Source organism: Corvus brachyrhynchos, unplaced genomic scaffold (genome assembly GCF_000691975.1).
Source record: "Corvus brachyrhynchos isolate BGI_N302 unplaced genomic scaffold, ASM69197v1 scaffold115, whole genome shotgun sequence".
Taxonomy (NCBI): domain Eukaryota; kingdom Metazoa; phylum Chordata; class Aves; order Passeriformes; family Corvidae; genus Corvus; species Corvus brachyrhynchos.
Genome location: NW_008239553.1, coordinates 8,823,297 through 8,837,224, shown reverse-complemented (window position 1 = coordinate 8,837,224; position 13,928 = coordinate 8,823,297). Strand labels below are relative to the sequence as shown.

The window sequence follows — 13,928 nt, the reverse complement described above, 5'->3', positions numbered from 1 at the left end:
AAACAATGTCCCATAAACTCTGTTAACTGCTGCTCCACTGTAACCAGAACAGGCTCTACAACTGCAGAAACACAAGCCATGATAGGAAAAAAAAATTTTAAAGTTATCCACCCACAAGATAAGTAAGCCAGTTGCCACCTGCACAGCACTGACAGACTTCCACTGTAGCCCCAACAGATTTATAGCTGTAAGTTAACAGCCAGCTCTTGTCACATCAAGATATAGTGCCTGACTGCCAAGAGACCACATGGAGGTGACCAGGGTGTGGGCCAGCATAAGGGCAGACATCTAATACATAGAGCATCTGCCAGTATCCGCTTGCATTTTGTAAACTTAAGAGTGGGCGAACAGAAGATAGTTAGATTTGCACAGCTCTATTTGCAAACCCTGTACTGAAAATACCAGCAGTGCTACCATATTTCAATGAGTCTGATTGGAATCCAGAACCCGTAAGCTCACACACTGAAAAGGAACAAGAATGGAAAGGAGTACAGCCCTGGCCCAACACCCAAAGGGTACTTAGATCAGCACTGCCTGCAGGGGCCTCAGTGACAAGTAGATGAGGAAGACACTTGCTAGAAACCTCTCGGGTTACTGATCCCAGTGCTGAGCCTAGGCTTTAACACGGCCTCAGGTGAGCCAAGCTTCAAACAGCAGCCCACATGTAGACAAGCACCAGGTGATAATTACCATGCCTTTCATCAGCTTATCCCTCTCACAGGCTTCTAACACGACCCTGTCAGTCTTCCCAATACACATAAAAACAACCTTTCATCACATTTTTCTCTGTGACAGCTGAATACCGGTAGGGTAGAGGGGGAACAGATATGTGATTAACACATTTTTTAAAAAAGCTTGCCTTTCTTATGCCTGAACCCAATGGGACTGAACTTTAAAGAGGAGGGAAGCATAATCAACACTTCAGAAGTATCTAAAAATGCATGACACTTTTGGTTATGGGAAGTGGAAAAGTTAATGACCACCATCTCAGGTCTCTGAAGAGACAGGCGTCTCTTCTCCTGGGATATAAATAACCTAGCTTTATTCCTGCATAAACCTGTTTGTAACTTCAGGGATGGAACTGCCCTTCCTGAACATGCCAGGTCAGCATCTTGCTTGGATCAGAGAAGGCTCCGTCACTCTGTCAGGAAGCTTCTAGATGGGGAGAAAAAGGGAAACCAATTTCAGGGATGATGATAGGGGTATAAAATAAAAATGGAATTTCTCCAGTTAACTGTTTATTTGGGGAATCTGAATGAGGGAAAGTTAAACAGTCTCTGTTCCAGGCTTCACAGGACTGGTTAGCAACACGTTCAGGAAATATGGATTACTGGACAAAGCACAGCTGAGCTGGTCAAAACACCATGATGAAGACAACTGCATGATATACATATAAGGCATGCACACAGATACAGTTATGTGCATTAAATGAATCATGAAATAACATAGACTCTGATCTTGCAATTGGCCACAGAGGCACTTATCTTTACATCCTTTGGGTGAAATTAACTACTCATACTTCCTCACCACACAAAATTAAGCTGAAGCGCCCACAGGAGTGGTGCCAGAGTTTGCATTCAGTTTTCTTTTAAACTTTTCAAGGTCATCACAACTCTAAAAATGCTACTAAGAGTTGTGTAACACTGTGTACATTACAGCTGTAACACAATACCACTGTCACTTTATAAGCAGGGGAAAAGAGCAGCCTGTAAGTTACTGTACTAACAGGCACACTAAGAAAAGTAACATACACTCAACCAGAACACAATATGTTCTTCCTATTAAACACACACACACAGAAAAATAGAAACATAATCATACCATCATCCAACCAGGCCTCAGCATTTAAGTACGCTCTACAAGGCAAAACCCTGCTTGGCAGCTGTTTACAGTACTTTCCTTTCTGGGGACCTGAGAAAAGCATCCAAATGAAATCACGGTAGAGAGTGGGAGAGCAGGACACGGGACAAAACGCAGGCAGCGGACCTGGAAGTAAATTCCTCTTTCAGAGAGATGGCCGCAGTGCATAGGCGGCATTCCCTCTGCTGGCCAGAGACAAGACCCTCTCCCCAGCAAGGGAAACCACCCACTTTGACATTTTATGATGGATTTTGTTTCTAAGCCTTTCCTTCTGTCCTAACTGCTTCTGCAGCTACAGAGATTGCTAATGATTTATGGTTCTGCCATCTCCTCAGCATGAGAGCTCCACAACTCAACTAATCCCAAATGCTACACAAGTATGTTTCAGGCCCACAACTCCGTTCCCAACAACCCACGGCAGGAATACCAGCTCGTCTCTGTCTAGACAGTTACAGTACTCTTTACACAGCCTCCTTCTCTCCTCAGCTAAGGCTGCCAGCTAAGGAGGGCTGGGTTGCTCCTCCCAGTACAACAGGCCCTAAGTGCCAGAAAAAACTAGGAGCAGAAAGAAAGAGATTCTGTTGCTTGCCAGCAAACCTTTAGGCAGTAGGTGATGAGTGTTCCCAATTGTTTTAAACCTCTGGAACATACTGACAGCAAAACTAAATGCCTTATTGCAACAAGCGCTCTTCTTTTCCCAGAGGAACATCACATGTCTGTCCACAGTGAGCAGTATTTCTCAACCCCTGGTAACCTCAGAGATCCCCAGGTGCCCTGTAAAACACTTGTCTTTCACCAAAGAGGCAGATTTTTCCAAACTAATGAGACAATTCAGTTTCCTTGGCAGAAATGCAAAGCCAGAAGCTGCCCAGTGCATCATATCCTCTACCATGGAGGGCAACGTTACTACCCAGGGCAACCTGGTGGTCTTACCCAGCCTTGCTGGTCAGCCTGGAACTTTGGTCACCAGAGTTCCACCATGAAGGTCCAGGCACTGTATGGGACAATGCAGACTCTCAGCATATTATAGAGGGTTTGTCTAGACTGGGAGCTTGGTTGTCTCCTTTTCCCAAACGTGTGTTTAAGTGAAGCTTTGTAGGCTTACCAAGGGCCACAGGCCCCAGGCAATGCAGGGCCCTCCCTAGCCACCGGGTACCCACAGAGCCAGAGGCAGGGTCACAGTGCCCCTTCCCAAGCACACCACAGCATGTCCACAGCCACAGGAGGCTGCAGCACCTGGAAGAAGCCGGGGCAGAAGCCATGAAGTTGCCAGCAAGCAGGCAGGCCAGGCCATGCAATTGCAACCCAAGTGCTGTGCGGCGCACTGGCTCTTGCCCCAGATCCAGCAGGCTGTATAGAAGGTCATTAAGCAGCCCCCTGGCCATTTTATTAACAGCTGTGTTTACACAATGACACTCCTGGGCAGAGACATTCATTCCAAGGGCCTGGAGCAGCTTCAACACACAGCAGAGATAGTCCAGGCACTGTATCTTCTCCCCCAGCACCACACTCATTTTTCCACTGATGGCTCCATCAAAAAAGTATTTTTTGCAGGTCTCAGACATCAAAAAGCTTATTTGCAGCCCTGCTACAGAAAATGGGCCAAGAACTTCACAAAGCAATGTCCATAAGCCACTCAAAACAGTGACACAGGAGACCTGCTCTTTCAGAAGTTACAGCCAAAAGAAGCAGCAGCAAGGAAGCTGAAGAAAGCTGCCTCTCACCCAGAGCACCTCATCCTCCCTCAGCACCAGTTTTTCACGCTGCTGATTGCATGCTAATACATCTCAACAGCTTAGCTTGGGAAGGCAGAGACAGGCAGCACAAACCACGGATTATCAGGGAGGAAGATTATCCTCCCACTGCAGAGGACAGTAGAATCCCAATTCCAGCCTCAAAAGCTGCTCAGGCTTCTAGAAACAGCTCCATTCATTGAGGCCTACCACACACTCATCAGAAATATTTGTTCATACATTTTATTAAGAACACTTCACGTCATCTTGTGCCCATTCCCCTCAACCACCACTCCCACAGCAGGGGTTGGAGCACAATCACTGGGCAAACACTCCCCAGCCAGCCCTCACAGTTTGGAAAAATACACAGAACCATTTCTGAAGCCTGTCTTACCATGATTCAGTCCAAGAAAACTAGATGAGTTCGGACACGATGGGCTTAAGCAAAAATAGCAGATCCCAAATTTGTCAGTTCCAGTTTACAGTTAGCAATGCTTTTGGACCCAGCTGCTCGAGAAGGATGACACCCGCGAAGCAGGTTTGAAACAACTGTGCACAGAACCACTATATCTAGTTCAAAACTGGGAGATAAGCCAAACACAAGCCCAAGTTATGCAGCTGTTTTAAAGCCCAGGATGCTGGGACACTTTGCAGTAAGTGGAAAAGTATCCTGTCTGCTTTACATTGAAGGGAAAAAAGAGGCTCAGAGACTGAAGAGCAGAGCACAGAACCCAAAAATTTTAACTGCATTTTAAAAGAAAATTACACAGCTCTATTTCAAGGTTCACTCTACCTTCATACAGATCAGCAGCACAGAAGCACTGGTTAAGAGCATGAAAAACATCACTCTTAGCCCACACAAAGCTCTTGCAGAAAAGACTAGTATTAATGAAATATAACTGGCAGAAAGAAGTCATTTCACTGGTGTAGCCTGTTTCTCTGAGGGACAAGACTGTTCAAGAGACTCTTTTGATACTGTGTTACCATTAAGACAGCTTGTTTTTAGATCTCAGCTTGCAAATTATTTCTAGCACAGGCAAGTGCTTAGCCAAGTACACCCTGACACTCATGCCCCCTCAGGATACCTCCAACACCATCCCTATCCCCTCATGGTTCCAGTCACAGCATGGCCCTGGCCAAAGCACAGAGTACAGCAAGTTCTGAACACCAAGACCTGCCACCAAATAAGGAGGCAGGTCTTGCAGACACTCTTTTCACCCTCAGTCTTATTCAATGTTTCAGCATCTCCAGTTTCTAGACTGCATTAGGGACTGTGCAATGAACTCAAGCTCCTTTGGTGCAAAGCCTGGCCTGAGCAATGGTGCGCTTTTTTTTGCAAATGAAAGCATCCCTAGTACAAACAAGACTTCAAAGGCAAGCAGCCCCTTACGTGCTACTCAAAGGTGAGCGCCCAATTTCAAAGCCCTTGGGAGACCTCAAAGGCTACCACTGTTGAGCACAGGAGAGGTAGCTAACACTTCAATACTGGCACTTCAAACAGCTGCCCTATGCTGGGCCTGTCTGTCAATAGGGAAGGGTTTCTGAACAGGCAACACTGTTTTTCACAGTGCCTACTTGGGAGAAAAACAGGAGCAGAAAGCTTTACAAATCTGTATCCTTGAATCCATGGACACTGCCATAAAGTTGCTTTCTCCTTTCAGAAACCCCTCCATCTGCCTGCTCTCAAGACATTTGTTAATGTTATGACTCTCTACTACAGTGCAACCTCCAAAAATCTACTTTCTTCCACAGAAAGGAGTCTCTCTGGATCCATGATGGGGCAAATTTCAGACTAACTGTGCAAAATGTCAGGGAGATGCAGAAATTAAAGAAGCATCACAGTAAGGAAGGAATGTCATTGTTAAAATTTCATGAGGTAAGAAATCTCCTATTAGTTGTTACATCACATTAGCCATCTTGACCAAGTGTGAATTTTAACACTGTATTTGGGAGAACAAGCAGGTCTGATTTTATTTCTATTGACTTGGAAACTCTGAATACACCAGCAGTTCATAGTCTTCCACAGTACTATTTTCAATCAGTTTCCCCACAGTAACTAACAACAGTACTGGTCTCCTGGGACACTAGCAAATTTACAAGGCTTACTGGGGTTTCCACAGCTCTAATTCTTATGGTGCTTCATCTGCTTCAGCTCTTTGGAAAGTCATCATTACCAGCGCTACTGAAATCATTAGTGACAATAGGACCAAGTCAGCATTTACAACAGCACAGTTTGGGGACTTTTAAGCAAATAATCTTAAATGAACACAAGTCCTCCTCACATGGGAGAGGTGAGAAACATCCCTGGTAATCTGCGAGAGGTTGGGCTTTGTGACTAAGGCTAGGACTTGGCCTTAGAGGATCAAGATTCAATTTCTAGGTCTGCCTCAGACTTCCTATGTGAGTTTGGAACCATGTCTGTATAGAAAAAGCATGTTCCATTCCCTTCATATCTTTAGTGTTTTAAGCCTGAAGCTCCTCTGGACTAGGTCTACTTTATCCCTTCTGTCCAGTGCTCACCAAAGCAAGGCAGAGAGATGGGATGCTCCTGCAGTCTATGGTCATACAAATACGAGACACCTTCGCATCGGTATTTTTGAATACAGATCACACAGCACAGCTGATTTCAACAGCTGCAGGCCTCAGTTGCATTTTCCTTACACAACACACGAACATGCTCAGGGCAAGGCTAAGCAGCACTGTGGTGAAAGGAAATAGTAGGAGGGTTTTCTGAATTGCAGTAGCCAGCCTTTGGTGGGTACAGCCTCAGCAAAGCCCACAGGGTTTCAGGAACAGGGACCAGCCCACACCTGGAGCTGGGAACCAGAGCAGCGAGCGTGCCGCAACCCTGCTACGCACATACCAGAGCTCATAAACTTCCAGCTATGCGAAGGCAGGTACACCAGGCACAAACAGCAGCCTGAAGTAACTGAAACTGGGCTCAGTGATAGTTAATTATTCAGTCCTTAGCTGGGATCACTCAGCATTAATGTCAAGACTAAGCACTGTTTGAGTGCCATGTAAGCACCGCTCCTGGCACCAAACATCAAAACCTTTGAAAAAAGCCAAAGAGTAGCTAGTACACGTTGTTTGCTTTCACACTCACAGAGAAAATTGTGCCAAGGCTAATCAAGCAACTTCTCCCTACGACCTGATCAACAGGAAACAAAACATCTACTTCAATTTTCCAGGCCACCAAAACGCTGACCACCACTTTCTCAGCCAGAAATGGAGGTGGTGCCCTGTAGTTACTTTCCACTAGACACAGAGGACAGTAAAATAATATACAAGTCATTTTACAGGTGCTTGCAGATCCTTGATGATAGAAAATCAGATAGTGGCCCAGCCTGGTCTAACACCCAATCATCACTTCAACTGTTCTGCCCTTCTGAAACAAATGAGGTGATATACCACAGGTAGGGCCAAGCACGAAGCTAGTGAAACAGATGGTATACTCTGAAGGAGGTCTCTTTCCACTGTGTCTGAGGATGTCTTTCTCCACCAGCCCCCTCAGCACCACACTGAACAACAGCTCTGACTAGCAAGCAGCAAATGTACCACCTGCAACACCTCTGACCAGCCCTGACCTCTGCCACCTTACTATCCCAGCCAGGTCTTTGGCAAATACTACATGCTTGATGGCCATGGGCAAAAGAGGGGCTGTGTGTGCAGAGGTCACCCAGCACAGCAGGGACAGCAGTGTAAAACGTGGTTACGAGCCTCTCCAGTCAGGTTAGTCAAGTCCCACATGCCCTCTCAGAGGACCCAGCTCATCTGAAGGAGGTGAAGAACAACATTCAAGGCAGAACCACAGCAGCTCTGAAAGGCTATCCAGGTAAGCAGTGTATGACCATCCACAGGAAGCAAGAACCATTTAAACCCACCAGGCAAATGACTGGGTTTGTGTTATTTATACTGACTTCACCCCAGCACATCATCATGCTTCCCCTGCCACAGAGATGTCTTCCTGCTATCTTTCACAGTAAAGACAGCACATAATTTAGGGATGGATAGAAGGATGGATCTTGCCAGTAATCTTGCCTCAAGATTGGCAAGAAGTATCACAGTGTTTTACAGATACAACTGCAGGCTGCAGGACCAAATATGTTGAATTGTTATATGCTTTTATATCCACCATACTTCAAGAACCAAAGTCAACTGGCTCTGCAGTCCACTGGCAGAAAAACTCTGGCTTTGATATTCTATGTGTATGTAAGTCACATTTAACACTCATGTTTAGACCAGGAGAGCTAGCCAGATCACCCTGTATTTTCAGGACAAAGCATATCATTCACAGAGTGAAGAATGGAAAAAGAAAACACTGTGTGTGAAACTATTAACAAACACAGAGTCATCTTGAGCACCACATATCTGAGGATGGAATAGGGGACACCAGAGCAACCCAGCAGGGAAGCATTCAACTTCTGAGCTATGACACTCTCAGTTGTTCCACTGACTCTACCTACAGATACAGACACACCACTGAAATGCAGGTCTGGCTGTGGAGAAGCCAACCAGCCTTTGTCCTCTACTTTAAGGGACACTGTTATAAGCCTGACCAGAGACAGACATGAAATCCCTTCTATCTCTGGACAGCAGGCCCTAAGCTGTTGAAGCAATTGGGTGTGTTTAGACTGAGCAGTGCAGAGCTGTGAGAGAGATCCCTAGCTATCAACTGGGGTCAAGCAGTATTCATGGATGCTGAAGTAGAACAGGCACAGCAGCAGACAGCCAGACCATTCCCTCAGCTGTGCCCCTGGCTGCCCTGTTTCCAGAGATGGTGGGCTGAGCACCTCTCAGACTGCAGTGGAACGAAGAGGATGAATGAGGCAATACTGCATTGAACAGCTCCTCAAAAGCACCATCATTTTGTAGAAGACCCTTCCAAATCCTGCCAAAAGAAAAGCTTATGCCAGCATCAGACAGGCTGCTCTCTAACTCCCCCACAGAGTCAGGCTGCTCAGCCCCACACCCAGCTCCCTTGGGAACCCAGCAGGTTCTGCTGCTGCAGGACCAAGTTGTTCCCAAAGACTTACAAAGAATCCCACTCTGCAACAAGCCTCAGCTGCACCTGGAGTGATTTAATAAGAGGCGATAATTTTTGATGCATTTATATCAGTGAACCAAATTTGTGTGGTTTTTTGGTTCTGTTCCAGTTCAGGTTCAGCAATTCTCAGCTGATCCAGTTAAGACCGGCAGTGGTCTAACACTGATTCATGTTGGAAGCTATGATCTTTTCAAACAAAAAGGACTGTGTGCTGAAAGCAGGAAGCTACAGTCAGGACAGAAACATTCCTCCATTCTCCTGTGTCCAGGACAGCCTGTGGTCCTAGCTGAGCCCTCCAGCTTCTCAGGGGATTAAGCAGATGGAGAACTTCATTGGGAATGACAAGACATGAGAGGTCTGAAGCTTGCATGGATGTGCTTTCCTCTTAAATCTGTGCAAGCTCACTGGCAAGACACAGAAGTACAGGTACTTGTTTCTACTGGCTGGCAGTAAGAACAGACCATGCCTCACCAAAGGAGGACAGGAAACCCTGTCCCACTAGGAGCAACTTAGTCAGGGCTCATTTTCAGAACAAAAGCTCTCAAGAAGGTTTTGCAGAGCCACGCAGTCCAACCCAGCATCATGGGGCAGGAACAGGCACTCCAGCTGCACATGTCTGCGTGCTGCTTGGAGAGGGGGAGACCACAACACAACAGTTCCCTGCTGAGGAATTCAGGTTTTAGTCAAAGCACTCTTTTAAACAAGCAACTTGAAATATTTCTGGCTCAGAAAAAACAGGAGAGATCAAAGAAACAAGCAGCAAATTCCAAATGTGTTTCTTTGATTCACTGACTTCCCGTTTCAGGGAAAGCCTGTAGCAGGTTTTGTAGCAATTTGTTTCTACATTGATATTCACAATCTCATTTGACTTAGGATACACACCAACCCCCTAAAACAGGCACACCTACATCGATTGAAAAGAGGTTTATATTTACAAGTGTAGAGCTCAACAATATAAACAGCCCCTGCAGGAACTGTACTTCCTTAGGTACATTACTTCTGTGAGCAGGGTACTACAGCAACCAGGACATTTTAACAATGGGAGATGGGTCAGCCCTTAGCTTCCCGACTCTCCTGATAGTACTGCTCTGCAGGGTGATTCAAAGGCACTTAGTGCCCCGTTTTTAACCCCGTGTCTCTACTGGAATCACAAGCACGGTGACCAGATGCACGGCTGGATTTCTGGCAGGGCTAGTAATCCTCTAGAAATTGAATGCAGGCCAATCAACTTATCTGAGGAAATTTTAGCTTCCAACCGCCACACCAATACATTACAAATCCCAACAGTCAACAAGCCTTAGACTTAAGTCACAGTACTCTAGGTCTATATTGGTTCAACACAAAAAACAGGGATCTGGAGAGCACAGCAAAAGTGGATTCAAGCCACGAACACCAGAAAACACACAAAAAAAGAAGTCTAAACACAAAACTAGTCAGGCAGCAACAAAAATCAGAACTCCCACAAAACAAAAGCTGTTTTCAAAAAGCAGCAACAAAACCAAACACTACATCCAATTGGTCAACAAGGTTTACTTAGAGCTCCCATTCCTTGCCCCCCTTTTTCTTTTTTTAATATCCATGATTAGCTATTGGCTCCTTAGTTTTGCTCCCATAGAGATCTCCTGGAGCTCTACAGTAAAACCATGCATTAATTATAGCAAGAAATAAGTCCTAGTGGAAGTCACAAAACAAGTTCTCTCTTGTACAGATCCCAAGTAACACACTGCATGTCCTGCACAGCCATCATGCAAAATATCTCTACTTACCCACACTCCCCCTTCCACAGCAATGCACAAACAGGTCTCTACAGAGCCAGCCTCCCACAGCCTGCCCACGGCCAGCCCAGCACGATGCAGCTGCTTCGCTGAAAGGAGCCAATTTCACAGGCCTTCTCTTCAGCATGACAAACTGCCCAAGGGGTCTGTCCCTAACCGCTGAGACAGCCTGGCAAGCCTCACATGCCCAAAGGGTTCTTTAGGAAAGAGCCAGGACACTTCCCACTGGAGGGAAAAAAAAAAAAAAATCACAGCTCATGGAAGTTTAGGCAGTGCCACTGAGGGTGCTTGTCTGTCTTAAACTGAGCACCTGGTTGCAATAAAAAACTTGAGGGACTCAGAGGACTGTTGAGGGCTGGTTCTTCACCTACATCTGCATATGCAAAGCACGATATCATCTTCCAGGGATTAATTTAGGGCAACAGTCCAGCTCCATCCTACATAACCAAGCAGTATTCAGTTGTGATGACCAACTTCATAGGCCCTTCCACTCTTCCACCTGACCAGTTTCATACAGCTCTTGGAGCAGTCATTTCTCAAAAAGTCCAAGAGACAAAGATGCCTGAAAGACTCCTTCCTGCAGGTCAAAAAAGACCCTTCAGGGGTGATGTGTATGACGCTCAGTGTTAGTCCCAGTGGTTTTACACACACACCAAATAGCAGACTGAAATCTGTTTTCTGCTATTTTAGAAAAGTAGAGCTGCTTCTCACCTTGGAAAGCAGAGGAGCACACATGTAGCAGAGGGAGCATCTCCACAGACACCCAGCATATGTCAGAACTTTGATAAAGAGCCCACTCCTTTTCACCTTTCCCACTCCAGCTGGCCCACTGACGACAGACCCTAACTCATTTGAGCTAATTCAGAGCAGATCACTTTAGGAAACCAACACCTGCCCCTAACTCCTCATAATGTCAAACTGATTCTACCAGCAAACTCCCCATCAGTTCCTTTGCATCTCACTGATTAACGGCTCTTACTCATAAGATAGACAAAATCCAGCCCTGAAACCCTAATTCAGTGGTGAAGAATGAATCCACAATATCCCTCCCCAGGGGCTCAGACAGCCCTGGCTGCACACTGGGAGACAGCACAAAGGATAAAATGGAGCTCTCCCAAAAGGCACGTGTAAGGAAAGCAAAATGAAACACGTACCAGAGAATACCCAGGATACGTAGCAGCAGGTCACAGCCCAGAAAAGGAGTGTGCAGACCACAGAGCCAAAATCAAACGCTATCACATGTGGGGTACAAGTACTACTTCTTCCAGTAGAAGTCTCTGCAGAATACAGACCAACAAACTGGTCTTCAGCAACACCAACAAAGTACGTTTCACTGGCAGTCCACAGGCTGCATTAAATGCACGTACATGTACACAATGAGGTCAAGCACAAGCACCAAGGACTTTCTCCTAGACAACTTTAAGGAAGCCATGCAGGTTTTTCTCTTGCTTGGCAAGAGAAGAATACTGTGCTCCTTGGTATTAAAGAGCCATCTAAAGAGCCATCTCTGACCTGAACGAGAGTTCTGAGAACAGGATGTCATCCTGGGGAAAGACCATTTTTAGGTACAGTGTCATTTACTTCCCCTGAAGTTTTATATAAGCTCTTCACTTCAAGAAATTTTGAAGCATTACTGTTTTGAGACCAAGGAATACACTTTTCAGACGTGTATTACAATATTTCTTATTTATTAGCAAGTCTTCTCAAAAGGGGAGGGATTAAGTTTTCTATTTGTGGAGACAGAGAGCTACACAAAGGCCGAGTGATTTGCCCAGGGTTAGAGGTGAATCAGTGGCAGGGACAGAACAAGGTGCCCTGACTCAGAGGCACCTGCTGTCAGCACAAGGCAATGCCACCCAGCTCTTGTGCTCCCTGAAGTCAGGTTTAAGTCATGCTCTCCTCATAGTCAATTCCCAGTGAGTGAGTGTCTGTCAGGAATTCTCCAAAACACCAAGAAGAATGATGGATTTTTCTGGTAGAACGAATTACACCCAACAGAAGATAACCCCAAGGAAAGATGGTCTGAGACACACAGATGAAAGCACATCCAGACCTATGGAACACAGACCCTATCTGTCTTGAACAGACACCTCCAAGACATGTTTCACAACTTTCATATCATCCTTCCCTTCTCCATAGGCTCACAGAACTCTGCTTTGCAGGGTGAGAACAATTGCTTACACAGAACAGGTGTTTCTGTATCCTCAGCTGCCGGTAATGCAGGTTAGCAGCTGGTAACATGGAGGAAGAGGCAGCACTGCATTTCTCCTGTCAGTCATCTGTAACAACTCCACACACCACAGTGTGGGAAATCCCAAAAAGCTTTCTGATACAGACTGGGTTCATATCACACAAGCAAAAAGAATGCTTCAGAAGAGGGGTACAGGCTTTAGGAAGGACCTGTAGCACAGCAAAGATCCCAACTAAAAGACAGACCAGTCATGCATCAGTTCCTCTGCATAATTCTACAGTTATACCACGTCTCCCAAAGCAGCATTATCAGTACAGATGGAAACTTAGACAACAAAGTTAAAGCATGCTGGCTGCACCACACAGCACTCACCTTGCTGCCTATATCTTCTCGCTTGTTCCCAGGCTTGCTTCTCCTCAGCTTAATGGAAGGCGAGCGAAGCAGATTTTTGATCCGACTTGTTATCGTAGACCCTTCGACTGACATCATCTCCAGGTGCCACGGAGGTATTCACCCCACACACAGACTGTGCCTGGGGAACGAGCCCAGGTTTGAGGCAGAAACACCACTGTGCTCAGCTTTGCTCCCACACATTCACATATCTCTCTCTCTGCTCGGGAACTCCACTCCTGTTACACTGCAAAGCTATTCACAGAGGCTGGCAGACTTTCCTTTTGCAGATTCCAGAGGATCAAATCAGCAGTAATCTAAACTGAAAGATGCATCGTGAGTCAATACGATATTCACAATAAATTCTAGCCTCATTCTTTGCAAGAAATGTAAACGCAAGAGCTTATAGTGATGCCTTAGGCAAGGCATAAATAGGGACGGAAGCAGCATTATTATTTTCAGAGGTTTCCACACAAATTATCATCCATTTAATATCGATTAACACATCCACACCAATTCCCAAATCCAAAATTTAGATTTTGCACTTCAGTATCATCTTATGACAAAGAAAAAAATTGCCACCCCGTGTTTAGCTTCACACACATCCATTCCACCTTATGCTTCAGAGCCTGGAAAGCATAATGCTGTACTTGACTATTAAACGCTGAGTCGCAGAAGAACCCCGACAACACACACGAGGGAGTTTTTAACTCTCACTGATCTATCTCTGTTTTAAGTCCACACAATTACATAGTGTGTGATACCAGATAATAAAGGCATATGATGTTTCCACGTCCCCCCACCCTCTATTTACAAAGTGGATCAAGTAGGCACCTATAGCTGCTGCCAAGGATTACAGACCCCCAGCCAACACCTTCACCTTTCCCGAAGCGCCGCTGGTGGCCGGGGGAAAGAGGGATGCAGTCAGAGCC

The 13,928-nt window shown here is 45.8% G+C and overlaps 1 protein-coding gene across 1 annotated transcript in view; it reads right to left on the bottom strand.

Annotated features, from left to right (window-relative positions):
• Positions 1–13,318, bottom strand: part of MAPKBP1 (mitogen-activated protein kinase binding protein 1) — a 102,273-nt gene extending 88,955 nt beyond the window's left edge. Inside the window, 1 exon segment of the mRNA XM_008639466.2 lies at positions 12,979–13,318. Within this exon segment, the coding sequence (XP_008637688.1) occupies positions 12,979–13,095 (117 nt within the window). The 5' untranslated portion in view covers positions 13,096–13,318.
• Between the last annotated feature and the right edge of the window lie 610 nt (positions 13,319–13,928).